Raw genomic sequence first — 23,569 nt, 5'->3', positions numbered from 1 at the left:
CGAGATCAGCACAGAGTGGAAAGCTAAGCATTTTTAATTCAGATTAGCACTAACTTCTTTCTGCTAACTTCTTGCATAGGTGCTCTTCGCTTTCATTTTGGGTGCACTTGTGCCGTGCATTTCACTGGCAGCAAGCATTACACTGCACATTCATGCTGCAGCTTGTTACACACGGACATCTCTGTTTAGAAAAGCTCTCAGTCAGGGCAGTCAAAATGCATTATTTCTAACTCTGCTTAAGGCTACACAAAGACAACACCGTGACAGCGAGCAAATGCGTTTAGTTACAGGTACAAGTAATCTGTGAAAAGGAAAAGCTGTTCCCTCATTAAAATATGGCTCAGCAAGAACATAAACGTTAAAGCTCACAGGACTGCTGGAGCATTGGACCAAATGACATGGTCCTTATTTAGAGAACAAAATTCAAAGGACACCACAAGAGTAAGTTTTGCATTATTTACACATTATTCTGTTATGTAGTAGGCAGGGAAGGACCTTCACCCCTAAATCAACACAACATCAATACTAACTGAAGTATTCGATTTTGTTGACCGATTTTCTTGTTATTCCAAAAATAATGCAGATGGCACAGACAGTGACCAGGTTGGGTGCTAATTATAAAACAACTTATAATAGTTTTTATATAGCAGTTACAGCTGTTATTTGTTAAAATAATGTAGCCAATTCTTATATGCTGTCTTCTACACTTCAGTTTAAAGTATGCTTAATGAACAGCTTAAGCAGAAGAACTGCAAAGCCATGTAGCATAATCAAAGAGCTTTTATTACTGATGAAACTGTAGAGTGAGTTTTTATGCAATCGGGCATTGCTGAAGCTTGTGATGTGCACCATTACCTTCATCTCAACAATATCCCCCCACTCCATTATGAAATACAAATTAGTACTTGACAATTTCATGTCAGAGCCTACTTACCTGCAGTAAAGGTCTGAGAGAACCTATTTGACAACAGCCACTTGCTTTATACCAATCTGGAATTTCATTCGGTGATAACAACATCTGATGCCCCCTGTAATTACTGTGCTCATAAACTATCCATCTGTGAGGGGGAAAAAAAGGTACAGAATGCTTTTACTGACAAATCCTGCTTTGGAATTAATAAATTAGTTCAATAGAAGTCTGTCCCACAAAGTAGTGGTGTTTAGCTTTGGAAAGCCAATTACTCTATTTTCAACAAGTCTTCAAAAATAATAAAATCATGTCCTAACTTAGATCAACAGCATTAAGATGAGTACACTGGAGTTCACATTTTAAAGCCCAGTTATTTAAGAGTTACACGCTGAATGAAACAAAGCATGGAAGTTGGGAGAATCCAACTTATAAATATCATCTGTTGTCAGGAAGTACTGTGACTCCTCATATGGGGCATATATGAATCGTAGAATCACTTGGCTGGAAAAGACATTTGAGATTATCAAGTCCAAACACACCTGTCCACTACTAAACCATATCCCTGAGCACCTCATCTACCTGTCTTTTAAATATCTCCAGGGATGGTGACTCAACTACCTCCCTGGGCAGCCTGTGCCAGTGCTTAATAACCCTTTCGGTGAAGAAATTTTTCCTGATGTCTAATCTGAACCTCCCCAGATGCAACTTGAGGCCATGTCTTCTCATCCTATCACCTATCACTTGGGAGAACAGACCAACACTCACCTCACTACAACCTCCTTTCACTTAGTACCAGACAGTGATAAGGTCTCCTCTCAGCCTCCTCCTCTCTAGGCTGAACAGCCCCAGGTCCTCATAAGACTTCTTCTCCAACCCCTTCACCAGGTTCGTTGCCCTTCTCTGGACACACTCCAGCACCTCAAGGTCTTTCTTGTAGCGAGGGTCCCAAAACTGAACACAGTATTCAAGGTGTGGTCTCACCAGTGCCAAGTACAGGTGCACAATCACCTCCCTGTTCCTGTTAGCCGTACCGTTTCTGATACAAGCCAAGATGCTATTGGCCTTCTTGGCCACCTGGGCACACTGCTGATTCATATTCAGCTGCTGTGAACCAGCAACCCAAGTCCTTCTCTGCCAAACAGCTTTCCAGCCACTTGTCCCCAAGACTGTAGCTCTGTATGGGGCTGCTGTGTCCCAAGTGCAGGACTTGGCCTTGTTGAACCTCATACCATTGGTCACAACCCATTGATGTAGCCTGTTCACTTCCCTCTGTAGAACCTCCCTGCCCTCAAGGAGATCAACATTTCCTCCCAGCTTAGTGTCATCTGTGAACTTACTAGGGGAACACTCAATCCTCTCATCTAGATCATCAATAAAGAGACTGAACACAACAGGACCCAGCACTGAGCCCTGGGGGACACCACTTGTGTCCAGCCTCCAGCTGGATTTAATTCCATTTACGATCATCTCTTTTTGGGCCTGGCCATCCAACCAGTTTTTAACCCATCAGAGGGTGAACCTGTCCAGGCCAGTGGCAGCCAGTTTCTCAAGCAGAGTTCTGTGAGAAACAGCGTCAAAGGCTTTACTAAAGTCCAGATACAGTACATCCACAGCCTTTCCCTCATCCATTAAGTGGGTGACCTTGTCACAGAAGGAGATCTGGTTAGTTTGGCAGGAGCTGCCTTTCATAAACCCCTGTTGGCTAGGCCTGATCACCCGATTGTCTTGCATGTGCTGTGTGAAGGCACTCAAGATGACCTGCTCCATGACCTTCCCCAGCACCAAGGTCAGAATGACAGGCCTGTAGTTCCCTGGATCCTCTCTCCAACCCTTTTTGTAAATGGGCATAACACTTGCCAACTGCCAGTCAAGCACAACTCCCCCAGTCAGCCAGGACTGCTGGTAGATGATGGAAAAGGGTTTGGTGAGCACCTCTGCCACCTCCCCCCATACCCTTCTGTATCTGCTGTATATGCCAGATTGCTGCATGTGCAGAACCAGTAGTTCTGTGTATCTTAATCTGGAGAGGCCTGGCCCACATGGGAAAGAACTACTAGGAATGCAGACTGCAACAAACAAATACTGGAACTGCAACAGGGTGAAGTTATCTAGGGTATTTTGATAGGGGTTTATTTCAGAACACCTTTCTTCTTTCAAATTACCTGAAAGTAGGAAGGGAGAGGGAGACAGTGACAGAGAAATAGAACACACAGAAAAATTATGTCTACCATTCCCTAGCACATATCCAGCCAGGCTTACAATCACATGGAGAGCAATCTGTCAAAAATTGACTTATGCTATTGGCATAGGCAGTGAATTACAACTAGACCTTGCAACAGGCTGCAATAAAGTGCAATTTGTTGAGTTTTCTCATAGCGATTTGCTGGGACTGTCCAATAGCCGTATGTTTCTGAGTACACTCAATAGCAAATTTTCCTGTGACCGCTTTCCTCTGACAGATTTGTCAGTAGACGTCCATATCCAGAAGAAGCACACTCACCTTTATTTTGGTATTTTTCCACAGCCTAATACACATCTTTCCTCAGGTATGAAATCAAGGGAATGATAAACAGATGTCTCTTAGCAAAGGAAGGGAAGACAAAAACCCCTTCAATAAGGGAGGCAGTAGGGACAAGGACACTGAAACCTTTATTTTGACACATTTCAGCAGCTGACACTGCTATAGCGAAATCAGAATTTTCCTACCATCCTCTCTACCCTTCCAGTGATCAACGAGAAAAAAAACACATATATATTCACTGGACAGAAAACACACAATTCACAACTCCACTGCCTGGAATCATGGTAACCATGCCCTTGGCAAAGAAGTAACTTGATGATTGACTTCATGTTATTTCATGTTATGGGAAGTGGAAATCAGCTATATTGTGATTATGACGAAAATCACAGGAATATGGTGCAGGTGCCTTTTCTTATGATCTTTATGTTTCAAACTTGTGCTAAGGAAATCTTCTGACCAGCTTATCCTGATGGTGAAAATGTTTTGCTCTGCACATCTGATATTAGCTGTCCACTTGAGGGCAGTCTAAAGCTATCCAACAGCATCTCTCTAACACACACCTTGCAAATTCACCCCTTTGAAAGCACACATTTAAATGCAAAGCAACAGTAACATGGATCTATCGCTAAAAAATAAGTCACATTATACTAGTTTGGGAAAAAAATGAACATATACTTGAACAAGTATCTTGGAGGTAGAGGTTAACAACGGGTAAAATACAAAAAGAGGAATTTAATAGATCTGCTGGAACACCAGAAGAGGGCACAGTAGTTTTTCAAGCTTCACAGTTTTTTTTCACACGATCTTCAAAAGTAAATTTAGAGAACACAACTGCTTGAAAATGGCTAACAAACTTAACTGCTAGATTTACAACCAATTCCTGAAGGGATTATTACTAATGTCAAAAGAGGTCAGATCATGATCTGTTTGTACCACTGCCTCCGTAACATCTGGATAAAAGGATGAATGGAAAGACTTATTAAAGCATTTTGAGCTTATGATACACGCAACAGATCACAAACTGAATGATTTTGTTTTTTGATTGAGACCTAAACCAAGAGCACAGAAGCTGGTTTTAAGGCTACGCAAGCTGGCTTTTATAATATGGCCTGAAAGAAGACACCAGTTTTCTTGGGAGTTTTATTCAAATTGGTTTCAACTTCTAGCACAGGGCGACACTCAGTGATAACACTGAAACAGGATGTAAGAAGGTTCTGCAAGAAGAATTGCATTAACGCACTGCACACACTATGATATTCTAATTTTGGTTGGTTTCTAACACCTGTAAATTTTTTGAATAAGTATATCATTCTAAAGAATCAAAATGCAATTTTGAACTTACATGCCACCAAGGACTTGAACTGAAGCTATCCGAGGACTGTATCCCAGGAACTGGAGATTTAGAATTTCTGTACTGAACTCAATTTTCTTTCCTTGGAAACCCACCTTTTCAAAAAGAGCTATGCATGGCTCAGACAGCTCCTGCAAAAGGAAGATGAGCACTTTTATAGGATGTTAGAATTCCAGATGGTGACTGTGAACATATTACTCCACACAGGCGTTTTATTTAGGAGCTTTCTTCTTCATTAAGATCAAAGACCCTGAATAATGTTTTTGCTCTGCAACAGGTTACTTAAAGGAAAAAAAATGTAATAAAAAGCCCTTATACAAAACACACAAGGGACTTTCTTGCATGGAACATAACATTTTCTTATATAAAGGCACACACAAACGTGTCTGGCAAATTGTTGCATAACATCTTAAGTATGTTTTAGAACATATTTTAATTAATGCCAAATCCCTCTTCCATCGCACCAAACTCCATTTGCTGTAGGAATTTTTATCTTCAGATTTAAACACACAATAAGAGAACATCGATTTCTACAGCTTCAAATGACAGCCTTGTCAGCACAGCTTATCACTTACTGCTCTCATTTTTAACTCTTACGGTAAGCTACATCAATCTCTAACTAGACAAAAGACTCATACTTCTGAGGTGAAATTAACGACTCAAGGAAAAACGGTAACATCTGAATCCTCCAGATTGTTGTGGGGAGATGATTCTTCTCCCTCTCTGTCAGAATGATTCTGGTATCAAAGGGATTCTACCCACATAAAGCTCCCCGCATCACTGAATCAATTTTAAATGCTTTCTGGATAAAAACCTTGGATTCTTTTCTGTGTTGCCTTGCAACTCTCTTTTCTGTGTTGTAGTGGATTGGAAATAACCTCTCACAGTTACGGCCCTCCCCTGGAAGCTGGGAGGTTTGAAATCCCCCAGGGTAAAGTCAATTAATCCTGAGTGTCCCGGTGTTACAGTTTACACTCATAGATTGAAATGACCCTGCCACTCCCTTTCTCGCACGTCTTCCAGCAACAAGAGCATAAAACCAACGCCATAGCCGGAGAGCTCCTTCCTGCTGGCCTAAGTTCAGCGTGCTCAAAACATCAGCTGGATTGGGAACACCTGATATGACATGAAGTCTTGACAGACTCAGATCGGGCCTCAGGCATGGAAACAGGCCTTCCAAGGCAGAAGTGGCTCTGTACATGCACGGCAGCAGATATCTGTGCTTCCATGTGACTTTGTTAGGCAAGATCTCACCTCTACCCATTTCAAGACTGCTTAAATTCCTCTTTAAACTTCCTTTAGATGTTTAAGGGCCCAGATGACCCTATTGCATGAGCATCACCATTATCTCCTCAGCAGTCTGGGTTACCGCAGCTGAGCTATGGTTCCTGATCACATGCATGCTACTAGGCTGCAGGAAATGTCTGGAGATGCCTTTCAGCTCACTCCAAAAATCAGAGTACACTCATCCCCACCATGAAAAGTTTCACACCAGTTAGACTGTCATGCATCATCACAGGTAAAAAGCACAACAGGACAGTCGCACCATGATTATTTCCTGATATCTCCAAACCCTCAAGGCCTTTTGCAAACCTACACCCGCACTCTAAGGCATGCGACTGGTTAGGCAGCAGCCCCTGAGCCATATGCAATGCTTCAGAAATAATCTACTTACAAAGAAAACACATGGACAGAAAAGGAAATCCTCCCATTTTCTGCCACACCTTTCACTCTGGGCATTTTTTAGTTCTGCAGCAACGCTGTTATATGAATCGTTCGACACAGAGAAGTGCAAGCCCAGCTCACGAGTTTGCTTTCAGTACTCCCCATGTACTGTACAAAGCTGGAGCTCCCATATATCTACACTCAGTTATTTCACAGAGTTGTTCATTAAAAAGAAGCAGTATTTTGCACAAGTAAGCACAAACCATGTTCACATTTTTCATGCAAAAGCACATATAGAAAATTCTAGAAGGAAAAATGCTATTTTCTATCTGCAGCATGTGGAGCACGCAAAGAAAGGACAATCAAGCAAAGATACAGTGGTATAAAAACCCCACAAATCTTGACCTAATGAAGAAAAGTACTTTTAACTTTCACTTCCAAGTTTATCAAGTATCCTTTTAATTTATTTCTTTTATGGTCCCTTAGCAATACATCCCTATTAGAGGGAGTTAGACTAGATATGTATCGTAACGTGACATATTAAAATAGTAAAGGTGCTTCTTGTATAGGAATGTCACAGAAAAATCATGGGGAAAGTTACAGGAAGGCAGACAGTAGGGAGGAATTAAGATTAGCATCACCAAAAGAAACAGTCCCAAAATAAATCTGATGGGTGAAACTAATATCCACAATACTAAGGTTTGAGCTTTTGTAAAAATTATGAAAAATGAACAGTATAATATGATCATTTCAACCTAACTTCTTATTCTCTGTATTCTGGTTTGCTAATAAGCTACTGAGCAAAGCAACTAATTTGCCTCTTCTCCACATGCAGGGAGCTTCTGAAGAAGGAAGCAGCAGCACGTGACTTGTGGACAGATGCAGCTCCATGATACTTTCTGAAGTGTAATAAAACGTAGGGCTAGAAAAGGTTTCAGAAGTCATAAGAACTTAAAGAGGCAGAGAACTGGCATTTGGCTGTTTTAACACAATAGTCTCTGTCACAAATAATATATCTTCCAAAAGTAAGCTGATCTTTCCAGCTTCAAGCAAGCATTTTAAACCCAAGATCTTAATACTGACGTGTACAAAAGAGCCTTTTTTAATTCACAGTGATCACCCATTAACCTTGCCTAGAAGCACTTCTACTGTTTTTATTGTGATCTGTCTACTGGGCAGCCAAAGAGTTCGGAAGCCAAACATACTTGCTACAGATGTTTGTTTACGCTGTACATCAAAATGCTCCAGAGACATGAAAGAGTATGACACATTTTAGTTCTCCTTTGTCAACTGCTACATCACTGACAGGTTACCAAAATTACAGTGGAGTGCAATGAAGTTGCCAAATTCAAAGAAGACAGTCAGTAGGGGACTCCTCTTTCAAAATGAGCACCATCACTTCGTATTACTTTAAGTTCCTGGGTTCTTCACCACATTTTGCTAGTAATTACTTTGATCTTAAAAGATATTTCTGTAAGTGATCCATCATAATGATTAGTTATAGGCTTGAGCAAACTCATTCCTCAGTACTGATGAGCCAGTTACAAAATATGTAAATGTTCAGTTTGTATCCATCACACATAACAACAACACTGGTTTTGCCAAATGGCACTGGGTGTTGCTTGACTTTATCTAGAAGAGTGCATTATTTCATGATTAACTCATGCTGTATTTCCTTTATTATAGCAGCAGTGTTTTATAATTACATGTATGTCATGGAAAGTTGCTCAGTTAAGTCTTCTTTTCTAATATGCATAAAAAAAAAAAAAAGTTCTGCAGTACAGGTATTTTGTCACACTGTCCTAGTGACATTTCTCAACCCAATATAAGTGTTCTGTCCTACTGGGAAATAAAGTCTACCCTTGACATCCTTGACTCTTTGTAAATAAGTCTGTTCTTAAGAACAGTGATGTTGGGCAGCTACTTCTGCGATATCCTCTCTTTTGCAAAAACAGAAAAAAGGTCAAAAAACCTGACTGCAGCCAGGACATGTAACTGCTACTGTACGGAAAAAAAAAACCAAACCAACTCCTCTGTTGTCTGTGCATTCATACCATTTTTACTGTTGCAAAAAATGTGGAGGTCAGAATCATCAGTGTACTTATCTACTTCACAATTATTTCTAATAGCTTTACTTACAATATTTATAATCCGTAAAGATTTTAGAACTGTTTGAGGTGAACAACCCATTGCTGTCAGATCAGGATAGATTCCTTCTTCTAACACATACTGGTTACCGGAGAATTCTTCCTCGTCATACACTATGCAGCTGCAGGAACAAGGAGAATAAATTGCCTCTTAACAATTCTGTGCAAGTAAAACAACGCTAGTGTTTCTCAGTCCTTAGCAAGAGCTACTTTCAGAAACATTATTTACAATGTTTTGTCCTGACAAGCTAAATTTGATGTGTACACTGCAAAGCATTGTTCCAAGTCCCTGTATGTGAAAGCATTTCAGGTGTTAGAAAGCTGGTTGATTTTTAAGAAGTTTTACCATTTCAGTGATTTTGCAATATTCATTCGATACAACTTACCTGCCATCTAAAATTTTTGAAGACTTCACAGCAAATGAACCAATACACCTTGTGTTTCTTTCAAATATTTGGCAGTTACCCTTGAATTCAGGCTCTGAAAATAACTGGACCTTTAAAAGAGTTACAAACATATTTAAATCAATTCGGTTTTCGATGTCCAGTAGTATATCTCTACCACTACTTTTATAAGGCACCCAGACTTCCTCAGTTACATACAGTTTTGTTACTTCTTCAGTGTTCTTGTTCAAGACAGCAAGGTCAAAATATCAAAAATTACTTCTGGCTGTGTATCACTCAGTAACATACAAAATAATTAAAATAACACTAACAAAGATAGCTGCTTGGACTCTCAACTGGAGATTTTTAAATTCCCACAGAATGGCCAAAATAGGCACATCTTTAGTAAAGGGCCATAGACCATTTTGGTTTAATGCACTTAATCTCCAATACACACACTCTCTTCCCATTAAGAGGAAACTACCTGTCTCTCAGAATATAAATGCTGCATAAGCCTGGCAAAGTCAGACAGCACACCACCAGGCATGGTATATATTCCCAGGGTAGATGGGCTTTATAGGACTATTACAGCTATAGTTACAGTCATGTCAGTTGTTCTTTCACTGTTTGCAGAATAAGAGAGCATACATCACCCAGAGCCTTCTGTCCTTGTTAAAAAGGAAAAAATTCTACGCAGCAAACCTGCTAATTTGGTTAGATGATAATTGACCCTGATCACACAGAAGTCATTCACAGTATCACATGCCTACCAGCTTTATTCACTCTTAACACAGATAGGAGTGTGGGCATGTACAGAATTCTCCAAAGAGAAACACGCTGATAAGGGATGCAGTCTGTTAACTACAAGTTATTACTACCCTGCTTCCTTAGGATATAGTCTTAATAGGCACATAATATGTACATGCAAATAGTTTTTCATGCCTTTAGCTGAAAATAAGCAGCCTTGAGATTTTTATTCTACATAGTTCATTATCCCTATGCAGGAGGCATGCTACTAATCAAGAATGCAGAACGAGACAGCTAAGACTTTTCTTCTTAGTTTTTATTTCCATGACATACTCACCATTTTGACTGAGATGAAAATAAAAGTAACTTTGTACAGGGACAAACATTAAAAGGTTCAGAATTATGAAAGGGTGAAAAAAGCTACCCATTAGCCTCACTGTCAAAACCACGTATTAGAACTTGTACATAGGAGACAGTCCAACAGGAAAATATCTTAGCTTACAGAACAGGTAGGTTTTCCCTGCCGTATCCTTCTCCTAGTTATTGACAAAGATGAGACTAACTTCTCAGCACAACTCAGCAGTATTTGTGAGTGACAGGATTCCTTTGAAGTGCAACCCCCATGAGCAGAACTACTAACCAAAGAACTAGGTTCAAAAGGCATTAAATCACAACTGTACCATGAACAACATCTAACTTGCAGAGCCTTTGCCTCAGCAACAAACTTCAGGTACGTGCACCTCTGGGTAGAGGGCAGTGGGCTCCAGTTGCTCAGAACAATCACCAATATCCCAAAACAGCTCAATTGCTGAACCAAAACACTGTGTGTGCCCTGAGAAAGTTCTGATGGAGCTATGTATTAAATCCTCGGGCCTTAACATGCCTTACTTAAGAGGTTTGGAAAGCAGCCTTCCTTCACTTGTAGCTCTCATTCTGTCTGACTAGTCAACCATCTGTACAAATAGGCGTTACAGTAGACAAAAAGCCATTTCTTTACTTACACATGCTACAGACGCTACACAGTATGTTGCATGCAGTTAGAGGTGTCTCTTACCTTGACTTTACCCCTTCCACTTCCAACAATATCCTGGAAAGGTTTAGAGGAGGGGGGAAAAAAAGGAAAAAAATTTAAACAGTGACAAAATAACAAACATACAAAAGTTCACTAGTAATTATTGTTTAAAGAATGTAAATAGATTGAATTTGATAGAGGAAAGTATAGCTCCAAATACTTGATAAAAACTTGTAAAACAAGTATAAAATGAATTCCTTACCATAAGGATGGGTTGAACTGAAGATATTTTGCAACTCTTTGCCCCCCATGCCTCAATGCTGGGATACAGCCCTTTAGCCAGTACATACTGTTCCCCTGTAAAATCAGGATTTTCATAAGCCACCCACCTAAGAGAGACAGAAGAAGAGGGTGATGGGTAGAAGTCACGTTACTTTGCCAAAATACAGATGTGTATATTCATCACTGTCTGAATGTAAGAACAAATTAAAAAAAAAAATCTTCCCTCAAGTGCTGAACTGTGATGCTATTAAACCTTAACCAACCTGTATACCTGATACCAAAACTCATGCGAATTTCACTTCCGTTCACCCTACTATGTCAATACAAATCTGACTGAATTAGCTAAGCAGACCATGAGTTCACACACATCATCTGCTAGACATCTTAAGAGCTGTCTTCAGTAAGAATATCTTGACATGTTTCATAGTTCTATTATTTTATCTAGATCAAGTTATTCTCTAGAAAAACAGGCAGATATCAGAAAGCATCTTTTTTTATAAAACTAGCTTTAAAGAGTCATCTATGCAGTAAAGATAGGAATACTGATTTTTAATGTTGCTTGTAGCTACAGTTCAGTTGTATTCAAGTAAACACACACTCCAACAGAAAGCTGAGTTCCAGCAACAGGCATATATGGTAAAGAGAGGAGGCTGTTCCCTGCTTGGAATCATAGACATCAGTGGGAAGAACATCCTTGAAAATTAAGCATTAAAACCATCACAATAACCAGATTTATGTATTTAAACTCAAGACCATTGTTATGGCCACTCAGATCTCATGCAGCCACAAACTCAGGTTTCTGCATCAAGCCCGTAACTTCAGTCTCAGTCAGAATAAGCCTTTTTGAAGGACATCGGACTTTTAACACACAAACTTGAACCATCAGAAAAGTAACTAAATCACTACATATATCTCCCAATGTTCAATTACCCCTGCAGTGCTTTATTTCTAGTCTGAAGTATCTCTATCAGCTAATCGTCCTATGTCTAGTCTTCCACATTCAATAAACCTTCTATTATGGCTTTCTTCTAACCCTGGCTCCACATTGAAAGCCCAGATAAAGCACTCCTGAATCAGCACTACCTTTGGTTTTGTAATAACCTACATAACTTCTGTTGCCTTTCACTGTTAGACTGCCCAAACTTTCCCATAATTACATTCTGGCTCTTTTAAAACTCATCTGTTTGCTAGATTGTTTGGCATTTTTATGCATGGATCAGGACACCTTCCTGATTCCTTGTTCTACAAGATAATTGTGTACTCATAGTGACCCAGCTTTTAATTTTAGCCAATACATTGCATTAGGAGTGTATGCTAGGTTATGCCAAAACCCACTTTCAGTGCAATCTTCTTACAGAGTTTCAACACTAACCAAAAAATTCACATCATCAAGTAGTAAAATGATAGGGAACTTAAAATTTGCAGTAGAGGCTAACTCTCACCATCCAGATTTACCATAAAACTATTTATGTGTTTCAAGCAACTGGATTTCATTAAGCTGCAGTTTTACTCCAAGAACAAAACACCAGAATCTCTGCATTTATAAGAAATGGGATAACTACAGACTGAAATAAAGCTGCATTAACATTTATGTGCTGAAAGTATGAAGTTCGTGTTACGGCAAACACTCTACAGTGACTCACATTTATCACTAGACACATCTCTTGGTTTGCCTCAGATATAATCAATTATTCTAACTTGTTATGCACTAATTACTTAAGGCATACTTCAAGGCACATTTCAAAATCACCTTACAGTAATTGATCTAAGAGACATCGGTATGTACAATAAATTGAGCAGACAGTTCAAATGTCTCAGGTGTGTCTATACCTCTATACTGCATATATCAAAAGCTGTAAAAATGAGGTTTCCTTAACCATTTTTTTCAGCAGACATTCATAATTTTTCAGTGCACAAATGCCAGGGCACAACCACAATTCATGACAGTTTAATTATATGAATGCAAACAACAGCTTCAGATCATAAATGAATGATAAAACATGCCAGAATCTCTTGACAGCAGTTATTTAATTTCTCCTAATTTAAAAAGAAGCGTGAATACAGAAGTAATCAATGTATCTCACTCTAAGCACATGTTTATGCTGAAATCACTGGGATTTAAATAATTAAGTGCCACGCAAGTCAGTTCAAGCAGTCTGAGAGCTTCTAGAGTCAGGGCTTATTAGAGAAATACTTGTGTTTTTCCACTTCATTCTGAAGCCCATGCAAACTGCTGAGAGTTGTAATAACAACATCAAGGACAGGCAGCTGAATTCAGTACCAGCTAAACCTGTCAGACCTCAAGACTACCCCTAGGAAGGAACAGTGACTTAATCCAACATCTGACTAATAGAAAAGCCTGGAGAGCAAGACATCGTCTCCATACCCAAGCAAGAGAATCATGTCCCAACTGCCAGGCACCACAAAAACTGAAGCACTGCTCTGCAGCATGGCAGCAACAACCCTGCCCTACAGGGAGCAAGTTCTTCTAACACAATAGTTTCCGTAACCCCCAGCCCTACAAACTGCCGCCGTCAGGCTGAGCGACAGCCTCCTCCCAGGTTGCTGGCAAGGACAGAGTGGTGATGGAGACCTGCACTCCTCTGCACAATCCATGCCTCTGGAACCAGAGATGTAGAAAAGAAGTGTTGTTTGTATGCTGTTAGTACTATTACACACACAGCATTTTTCCCCAAAGCCTTCTACACAATGTCCAGGAAGCTTAGCCCCAAACACTGTTTGGAAGAAGAGCCAAGAAAAGAATCCAGAGACAATAACTTGCCAAAAATCAGTTTTGCCCATGATCAGCTCAGGATGCAACTTACATAACTTCATCTTTTAAAACATTGGCCATTTCTCATCACATGTGCTCTTTCTAATGTTAGCTGAGAGGGGTAATTCCCCTTTTTGCATTGCTCACGCTCATCTTAGGACAGGATAGATTACCTAAGTCCTGGAAGGACCTTCTTTCTCAGCTATGGAAGAAGCAGCGACACCTCCGTTAAAAGTAAATGCCATAGTTGTAAAATAAGCTTTCAGGCATGGGAGTGCTTCTTCAGATATGGAATAGCATCGATAATCTTTAAAAATTAAATACTATGTGGAGACAATGGGTTTAAGTTGGCCTATGTATTCTAAACAGAGAGATCATGAGAGGCCAGAAAGTTAACTGGCACTTGCAGATTTGTAGTAAGAACAGAGAGGGAGAGGTAATAAAATTCTGTTTATAGGAAAGAGAGAAAACAGATTCTTTACCATACCCCTTCATGCTTGTGATTCCTAGTATCCCAGGAATATGTGAACTTTAGGACTCATTGAAAGGCTCTCTCAAACATCAACGCAGCTCAGTTCAGAGAGGAAGGGAAGTGGAAGCTTTGTTTGAAATGTTCTCCCACAGCATACCCAAGGGCTCTTGCCCTTTTCAGCTCTTAGGGGAGGTTTGTTCTTGACCTCATGCCTCTCTAGTTTCACCCGTGTTACCTTCCCAAGTGCATCTAGATTAGATTTAACTACATTCTGGCCCCTGTATATGAACTATACATCACCTAAGGGTTTCCTTAATATCACTATCCATATGTACACTAGAAGAAGCCAAATCTGAACTGTTTACTTAAAAAAATAGTTTGAAAATTAGGGGAAAATCAGGCTGATCACAGGACTGCAGTAAAACAAGTGCCTATGTAAAAAAAAAAAAAAAAAAAAAGTGAAAAAGTTCTTCCACCAGTTCAAAAAGGATAACTTAAAGATGGAGGCTTTCTCACTACTTTTGGCAAAAGTTTGGTGTGTTTATGGATAAAGAAAAGGCACGTTTCAAACACGTGATTCTTGTGATTTTGATCACTATTCAATATAAGCTTGGGGAGTTTTTAAGCAGAGAGGAAATAAAACTTGTACAAGAGTTAATTTTAGTACTTGCTTAAACTTGTAAAGGGTGTTACCTGTTGCTAGTAAACACTGCCATATTCTGCCACTTAAAATCCTGCCAATTTGAAAGTAAAGCTCAAACCCTACTTAAAAGAAGAAAGGCCTCTCCTGTTTTCAGGCAGTCTGAATTGCTTTCTCCTGCCCCAGCGGCATAAGAATAAAATCTCCTGGATTTTATCCTTGGCAAGTTTCTGAAGAATGCTCAAGAACAAAACATTTCCATTTTTAAAGAAGTTAACCCTCATCACTTTACGGTATTTTGGGGCAGATGTCTTCACAATGGATTTGGCAAAGATGTTAAAATACCGCTTGGAAACATTCTTCAGAAACACAATAGCTGAAAATTTTGATACAGCTACCACTGCATGAAATATTCACTCTCCAAGTGAAGAGCTGTGCTGTCTTCAGTATACACTTTAGAGGTGCAGTTTAGCTTAGAACTTGTTAAGTAGTATCTGTACACTGCAGTGTCAGGCTTTCTTTTCTTTGATATACCCTTTAAATTGCAGGGCAATCAAACTAATTATGAGGGAAATACAGATGACCTGTTATCTGTAGCTGCTATAACTGTTTACCCTAGATACCTGTAGTTCCAAAATTGCTATGAAAGGTTTTAAGTTTCTTACGTTTCTTCATTATTTTTTTTAATGAAATATTTTCAGTGTGATACCAGGAAGGTATCAAAATGTTATGACAAGCTTTTACTGAATCTGTCACAGTTCACTATGACATCATCTACATTATCGTCTAAATAGCTCAGGAAGTTGCTCAATGGATTATTCATCACTCTATGACTGATTTCTTGGAACGAAAGATACAAAAATTTTCTACCTAAACACTTCCTTGACACTTACAATAAAGCATTTTATTACAAACTGTGACTTAACAAGAATCATTCAACCTTTCTGACACATTAGCATCTAGTAAGAACACCACCACAAAAGCCCCTAACACTCACAACCTCTTTAGAAACAAAAGGCTCACAACAAGACTTAACAGGTGACTAGCTCTCAATTCCTACCAACAACCTACATGAAGCTTTTAAAAAGCTTATTGCTACAAATCACATCTTTTACACACTACAAGGTGAGATCACAGGAGCAGTAGCAGAGTCTGTGGGACAAGAGTTTTGTTTGTGATGACTTCTAGCTGCCTTTCCGTCCGAGTATTTAGAGTCACTCTTAATTACTAGAATACTCAAACTGACGTATGATTCCTATCTTAGCTGCAACAGACATTTACAAGAACAACTACACATAGGGCATGATAGGTAACCCACAATTTATTTCCCAATCTTCTGTGGTGACTCTTTCCCATTAATCTGCCTTGCATATTACAGAAGACAAAAGGGCACAGTGGCTTCAAAGGTCAGCAGGCAGAAAAAAATCTGCTGTCGCACCACAATCACATACAAATTAAAAGCATTCCACTGCAATGCACTGAGCTTGCTTCTGCAATCTTTATCCAGACAAAACCTGCAGAGATATCACACAGGTAACACATAAAAAGATTCAGGGTGTGCCTCGGTAAGCCAGGGCTTTCAGCAAGTCACCTGCATACCAGGCAGTGAGACAGACTGTACGTCTCACTCTTTTGGTCCTACTACTTCAATAATTTTGCATATTTGGAGACATGATTGCTAATGCTTGTTTGCATTTCCAAAACACCTGGATGCAGCCTGCAAGACTGTGAAACTCAATCTGCAGTTGATGTACTGAACAAATCAAACAGCAGTGTCTATTGACTTATCACCTGCATGGGACAACACAGGTGGCACAAACAGTAGTCGTTGTTAATGGCCGTGCCAACACAAAGCTCTGGGAACCACTCTGTTAACCATAAAAAAGAGCACCACGGTACTAAACCGCAATTAACCTATAGGATTCACTGAAAAACCACTATTACTTTTCAGAACAGTTAGTCTCCTTAACAGCACGATGTATTACTGAGTATGGTAAGAGTCACCTCCATTTTACACACAACTGAGAATAATACCAAGGAATTTGCCTTTGGCCAAACACAAGAAGCCTGGAAATTAGTTTCAAAACAGGAAATTAGCTACATAACGATTCTGCTGTTGAAACATTACCAAAAATGTAGCTACGAGAAAAAGCTACTTCTCCGTCTCTGATGAAATGTCATCTCATATACTTTCATACTCTCTAAATCAGTAAGTCAACACTTCCTGGGACCATCTGATATTACAGTGAGAAGAAAACCTATTTACTGCACATACAAAACCAACAAGCTTTACCTTTCACACTTTGCAGTCAAGAAAATATTATCTTAAGACTCCACAAACACATCAGAAGTCCGAGTGATTAAAAACATCTCTAAATATTATCAAATTCTTAGAAGAGTAGCACATTTAAAATTAAACAGCAGTTAAAAATATCACTTACACGCCACTCAGCACATTTATAGACTGTGTCCTCAGCCCATATCCAGTGTCTTTTAAATCTGAAATAATTCCTAACACGTTAATATTGGAACCCTTTGATCCAAAGTCTTTTTCACTGTACATTATCATGTGGGAGCTCGTGAAGTCCTGTTAAAACATAGAGAAGCATTATAAGGAAAATGCAATATGATGTCTCACTACACTCAGAAGATTCCTACTACATGTTCTTGGAACTTACACCAACAATGGGTCGCAGTGACTGCACCTCTTCATCATAGCCACCCCACTCTGTCCAATCTTGATACTCTCCTTCTTCCAGCAAGTACTGATGACCTTCAAACCCAGGCTTCTCATAAGCAACCCAACTGAAAAACAACAACAGAGACTGCACGTGGAAGCAGACAACTACCACTCCGTGTTATTACGAAGTGCGTACTGATGTGTGAAATTTGTTCTTTTGCTGAGAATATTTGCACATTTAACCTAATCTAAAACCAAAATATAGGAAAACAGAGAAAAGAAATGGGTACTGATTTTTTAATCTATGGAAATACTATTTCTCTTGAAAGGCAAATATTGCTAATGTTTTCCCACACTTACACTCCTCCTAGTACTTTCATGGATCCCACCGACATAAGTGGAAGTCTTGTCTTCTCTTCCGATTCACTGTCACCGAGCATAAAGATTTCTGATTCTACTTCCACATGTCTCCCTTCAAAGAAAGGCTTCTCATAAATTATTACCTATAGCAGAAATGCAGTAGAAAAAAAATTGCAGAGAGCATGATAAATTCTGACAAAAGAGACTATATTTTACATGGACGTATAGAGGGAGAAGGCAAGAATATTAAAATAATTAGTGGGACCTCTCTAATCTCTTCAAGAGGTCTTTCCCTTAGGGATGCAACATGAAGTCTTGAATGTTCATTACTCATCTGCATTACCCAGAGGCTGTTAATACGTATGCAATGGATGCATAAATATGACAGATACTGCAGTTTCATGGTGTGGTCGCATGCAGCAAACCAGCCACTAAACCATCAAAATTTACTTATCTACCCATGCATAATTCACGTGTTATAAAATACCTTTGCATAATCAAGTACATACTGACTTTTACCTTCGGCTCTCCACTGAATTCAACTTTGCGACCACCCTGTTAAAGAAAAGGGGGAGGAAGGAAAAAAAAAATAAGTTGTCTATACTTACTTGCACAACTTACAGACAACTATAAGAGTCACCAATTCCTCACAAAAAGACAGAATTAAGTTGAAACGTTCCTTGAAGAACACAAATGAACATAAGTAGATTAAAGGCAAAAATATATGCAATCAGATGTTAAAACTTTAAGGATTTTATAGACTAAAAATTTCAGGTTTTAAAGACATTTTTTGAGTGACTTGGAAAAATCTAGCCACCTTAACACATTATTTCTAACATATAAATGCAGGTCATGTAACTTGCAAATAATAACAGTATTTTACCATTTTCAAGGGCTTCATGGACCTTATGTAGGCTTCCTTCTTCTCCCAGAATGCTAAATTAGGATATTCACCAGGCTCCAACATTAAAGGGATTCCCTGAAAACCAGGTTCTTCATAAATTAACCATCTAAAGTAAGGGAGAGAGGAAAGTAAAAGATAACAAATAATAAAATTCTGCTTCTTTAATGTTACCATCAAAACTGCCAACTACAAGCTGGCATACTGTCCAGCTTCTGTGTTTGTGCAGCAACCACCAACAATGCATGCATTTGGTTGAACAGGCTAAAAAAATCAGTACAATAAACAGTAAAGAATTTGACCCTGTCTTATCTGGGGACAACACAAATTTTAGACTGAAGTTTCACGATTTAAGAGTACTGTGTATTATTTTTTTAATAGCTTTAAAACATGCAGAATCAAATTTCAAGAAATTGAAAGATCTTTACCAACATAAACTTGGATTTGTTGCAAAATCTGTTCAATAGGAAATCCTAAACTTGTATTATTTATTAATACGTAGAACAACCTGATGACTCCTTAGAAATCTACTTCCTCATGGTTTTCATGTGTCAATTAGTCTGCTTTGAAAGACATAATTTTAAAAATTCCTAATCGGGGGCAGCAACAGTAGTTTTTCAAAGCTTTTTCAAGAAAATCTTAACCAGTAATCACTTACTGGAAGCAAGCATACTGCTGATCTCTGCATAGAGAATGGCAATGTATTTCTTCCAGTTAAATTTACAGGGCTCTCAGAAGTGCAGTACCGAGCCGTAAAACACACATACTAAACAGCAACACTTTATGCAGCCACCCCTTTCATCATGTAAGGATCATAATGTACAAATTTGGTGATATCAGAAAGATGTTAAAATAATCCATCACTCTACCATGCTTAAAACTCAGATTCCAAGCTGACGTAAACTGGCACAAGTTGGCATATTTTCGCTGCAGACATATGGTTGCAAGAAACAAACAAGAAGCTTTAGTTTTATTGTTGCCTATAACCAAACGTTCAGTATATTTTGTGTCCTATAGTAGAACCGCTCAGTAAGCCCTCAGCTTCACTGCAGGAATTCAGACACATCGAACTCCAAGGACAGTACAACCAGACGATAAAGGTGCACTGACTCATCTCTGCTGGCAGCTTTTAGTAAATAATAATTAAGCATGAACACTGGGAAACCTTAAGAAGATACAACCACACCCACATGGCAAGGTGACTCAGAATCACAGCCTCCCTCAACTGCCAATACAGTGAACTATGTCATGCCTGTAAACTAAAGGAAAGAAACCTCCCTGCAACATGCAAAAAAAAAAAGTAGCTGCAGTTTACCGAATTTCTCATGCAAGCAACTGGCAGAAGTAACTTCTTTCTATACGGGACCAATAAACTGATATCTGAGAAAGATTATTTTCCAACTGTCTATTTTGCTTCCTGGTGCAAATATTAGCCTGCCTTCCCTCAAGTGGTTCAACTGCAACAGAGACAACTAAAGTTTGCACAGATTTAGTGCAAAAAAACACTTTCACAGTGATGCACGATAAGGGTGTTTTGAGGGATGTGCACAGGCCACACTTACCTTCCAAAAAATGTGTTATTTCCCTGTGCACAGAATGCTTTTAAATGAAGGACAGAAAGTGGAGAGGTAGAGTAAGTCAATGAATCAACCTCCAAATAAAACATCTGGTTTCATTAGTCTGAGCAGATATGTAATTTGGATTAAACACACAGTTCAATAAAAATAAGCTCCTGTCAAAAAAGTAGCTGCTTGGATACCCTAAAGGTTTCATACATACGCGAGTGCTTAATTTTTAACCCAAATCAAAGTGTAAAGATTTAATCAAATAAAATACGCTTTACCTAGCAACTAAAACACCCTGTCCATCATGTGGCATATTTGAATACTCCTTTGCAGTCGTATGTAACACTTGTCTTTAGCTGGGCAGTTTTTGATCGTTAAATAGACTGTTTGCAGCAAGGCAAATACCACTAGCGTCCAAATGTGACATGGCTGAGAGGTAGCAACCAACATCTGTAAACCCTGTAGAACATTCTGCAAGACCCAACATCATTGAGAGTGGACACACTCACTATTTCTGACAGCAGCCTCCCTCTTCTGCACCCTTTTCTCAGCACCGCTTTGAGGAGTATTTTCAGTACCGATTTACAAGTTTGCTTATTGAGTGATCAAAATTACCACTGATGCAGTGCCCGGATTGTTCCTTAAAGGTCTCCTTTCTCAAAAAAGCTTGCTTAGTACATGACACACATTACACTCCTAACTCACCTGGTTAACTATTTTCAGGTGATGTAACATACGTGTCCTAAACATCACCATAAAAAACACTGATTAGAACGCGCTGTGAAATACAAGAACACTTCCTAGAATCCACACACGGCTGTAAGCCTTATTTTGTAACACACGGGCTTGAAATCTTTCCTCTTTTTAGTACAATGACTTCAAGTTTAGAGGAAAGCAAGTAGGAAATGTGATCTTATTGTAATAGTTCACCCCCTTACTCTCACTTGCAATAAGTTTGCCTGAACGAGAAAGAGCAGCAGAGGCAAAATCATTCCTATACTACAAACACACAAGGATTACTCTGTGTCTACTACATGCAAGCAGAAGAAAAACTGGCTCTAACATAAAACATTCTAAGAGGTCAGCCTCTCCAAGAGTGGAGCATTAATGATGTACTAGTGCTACTGTCAACAAATACTACCAAAATACAGGACTAGAATTAACATAGCTTGCTTGTATGTCTGACAGACATAACCTGTGGTTTCAAACAAATTCCTTTCATAGCTGTACACGTTCATACAGAACTACGCACTTACATGCCCCAGTGTACTTTGATAGAACAAGTCTTCTGAGTGGTGCCAAACACTCCTATTTCTTCAGTGTCGTCAAGAAAGGAAGTCACGACTCCTAACCCTTCAGGTTCAGTATACAAATCGATTTGGCAAACCCTGTAATCCTGGAAAAATGAAGATTGCCATAATCACTTAATCTGTGCTGCAAGTTCTGTAATTACTGTGGATAACTAAATCAGTTTTGAAATACCTGTTTATTTTAAATAGTTTTCCCTCTTGTCAATTACTACTCCTGTTACGCATCTATAATAGAAGTATAACCAGGCCAGTTTGTCTGTTTCTGTTTGGACCAAGACAGTCAGTCAATCTCAAATCACTATTTATGTTGTTTACTTTCTGCCACCTAGGAATGCATCTTCTTTCATGAGTTAACATCTACTCTAGCAAATTACATCCTAACATAACACCAAGCAAGCCATTCTTGAGAAGAACTGCAATTTAAACAAGAACTGTAGTTGCAAACAAGACATATTTCTCCTTTTTCCTTTCCTAGTCAAATAACTTTACAGTTCATGGCAACCTGCAAAAATAACTACTAAACAGTAGGTTAAAAGTGGTATGTAGGAAGGCTTGTTCCACCATGTGTGAAACTCCCTGGTAAGTGTGCATATACAGGGCTATTTTCTGAGTATCAAACAAGGTTTGGTGTTTGACACTAAAGTTTCTGTTGAGTGTAAATATGGCTTATACTAAAAGAAAAAAAAAAAGAAAACCACACATGCATGTTTCTGAAAATGAGACTACTGATGGTTTTCTGAGATGTTTTTCCTGACAGACTGACCAGACTAAAAAACATAAGCTGCACATAGTGTTTTCACTAGAACAGCCTCCAAAACTTTTCTTCCTGCCCTATCATTCCAGTGGATGTAGCCATAATCCCTCCCAAAACTCGTCACTCCTCACACTTATTTTGTGATTAAACAAGAAATTCAACATGGAAAATTATTACATGCATTTACAACTTCCATTATGCTTGTGTCCTCACATATCAATCACTTTTTGTATCAGTATAAAACACCACCAAACATTAAGACCTATATAAAATTTTATTTGCTTATAGTACTTGCCTTAACAACATGTCTTATTGAACCAATCACAGCAGGCTTTAGAGATTTGCATTCATTTTGCTCTTCGGAAGTACCTGCACCCCAAATATCTGGGAGTTCCAGCTCTCCTTCTTCCAGGGGAATAGAGGGGCCTTCAAAATTTGGCTTTTCATAGAGTATCCAGCTTAAAATAAAAAATTCTTATTTTTAATGGTGCTTTTTCAACTGTGACTTGCAAAAAATCACATTCCCATTTAACAAATCCTTTCACAAGAAGTATTATCATTTCCAGGCCCTCCCCACTATCCCAATACAACTTACTCGCCCAACACCACTGCTGCAAGACATTTCTTGTTTCTGGGATGCTTCTAAAAGCAATGATAAAACCAAAGATACCTACTGCTGAGTTAGTAATTTCATAAAAAACTCCACCACCTTTTTAAATTGATGATTTGGGGCAGGAAGACTACTGTCTCTGACTATTAAACTTTTGCATGAGATACTTATCAGAATCATTTGTAGGCCAGAAAACGTTGACACTGCAGACTGCTGTGTCACGTATAAACAAACAAGCTACTTGGATCCTGGGAACAGCAGCCTGGAGTTCCACAGGGGCTAGTGTAGATGTGCCAAAGGATGATAAGACTGCTCAGAAGACAAGCGCAACCTTATTTTTAATGGCAGTTCTGAAGAACTAGGTAAAAACTATAACCATCTGCAAATAGAAAAACCCTCCCTTGGAGCTCTCGGCTGAACAGGGGCAAAAAGAATTCTGTTGCCTAGTCCACACTGGAAAAGACGACCTAGTTCACAGAGATCAAG

The 23,569-nt window shown here is 39.0% G+C and overlaps 1 protein-coding gene across 2 annotated transcripts in view; it reads right to left on the bottom strand.

Annotated features, from left to right (window-relative positions):
- LOC138717803 (beta/gamma crystallin domain-containing protein 1-like) overlaps positions 1–23,569 on the bottom strand; it is a 98,596-nt gene that overhangs the window by 7,064 nt on the left and 67,963 nt on the right. For both annotated transcript variants that reach the window (XM_069851647.1, XM_069851646.1), the window contains exons 8-20: positions 22,769–22,931; positions 21,666–21,805; positions 18,827–18,953; positions 18,463–18,498; positions 17,944–18,086; positions 17,582–17,708; positions 17,345–17,490; positions 10,999–11,125; positions 10,779–10,811; positions 8,981–9,090; positions 8,587–8,716; positions 4,774–4,913; positions 935–1,058 (exon numbers count right to left, since the gene is read on the bottom strand). In XM_069851647.1, the coding sequence (XP_069707748.1) occupies positions 935–1,058; positions 4,774–4,913; positions 8,587–8,716; positions 8,981–9,090; positions 10,779–10,811; positions 10,999–11,125; positions 17,345–17,490; positions 17,582–17,708; positions 17,944–18,086; positions 18,463–18,498; positions 18,827–18,953; positions 21,666–21,805; positions 22,769–22,931 (1,546 nt within the window). The remainder of the gene's footprint in view (positions 1–934; positions 1,059–4,773; positions 4,914–8,586; positions 8,717–8,980; positions 9,091–10,778; positions 10,812–10,998; positions 11,126–17,344; positions 17,491–17,581; positions 17,709–17,943; positions 18,087–18,462; positions 18,499–18,826; positions 18,954–21,665; positions 21,806–22,768; positions 22,932–23,569) is intronic.

The sequence above is a fragment of the Phaenicophaeus curvirostris genome, chromosome 2, assembly GCF_032191515.1.
Source record: "Phaenicophaeus curvirostris isolate KB17595 chromosome 2, BPBGC_Pcur_1.0, whole genome shotgun sequence".
NCBI classification, from domain to species: Eukaryota; Metazoa; Chordata; class Aves; order Cuculiformes; family Cuculidae; genus Phaenicophaeus; species Phaenicophaeus curvirostris.
The sequence above is the reverse complement of the archived record's forward strand: the minus strand, read 5'-3'. Positions and strand labels throughout refer to the sequence as shown.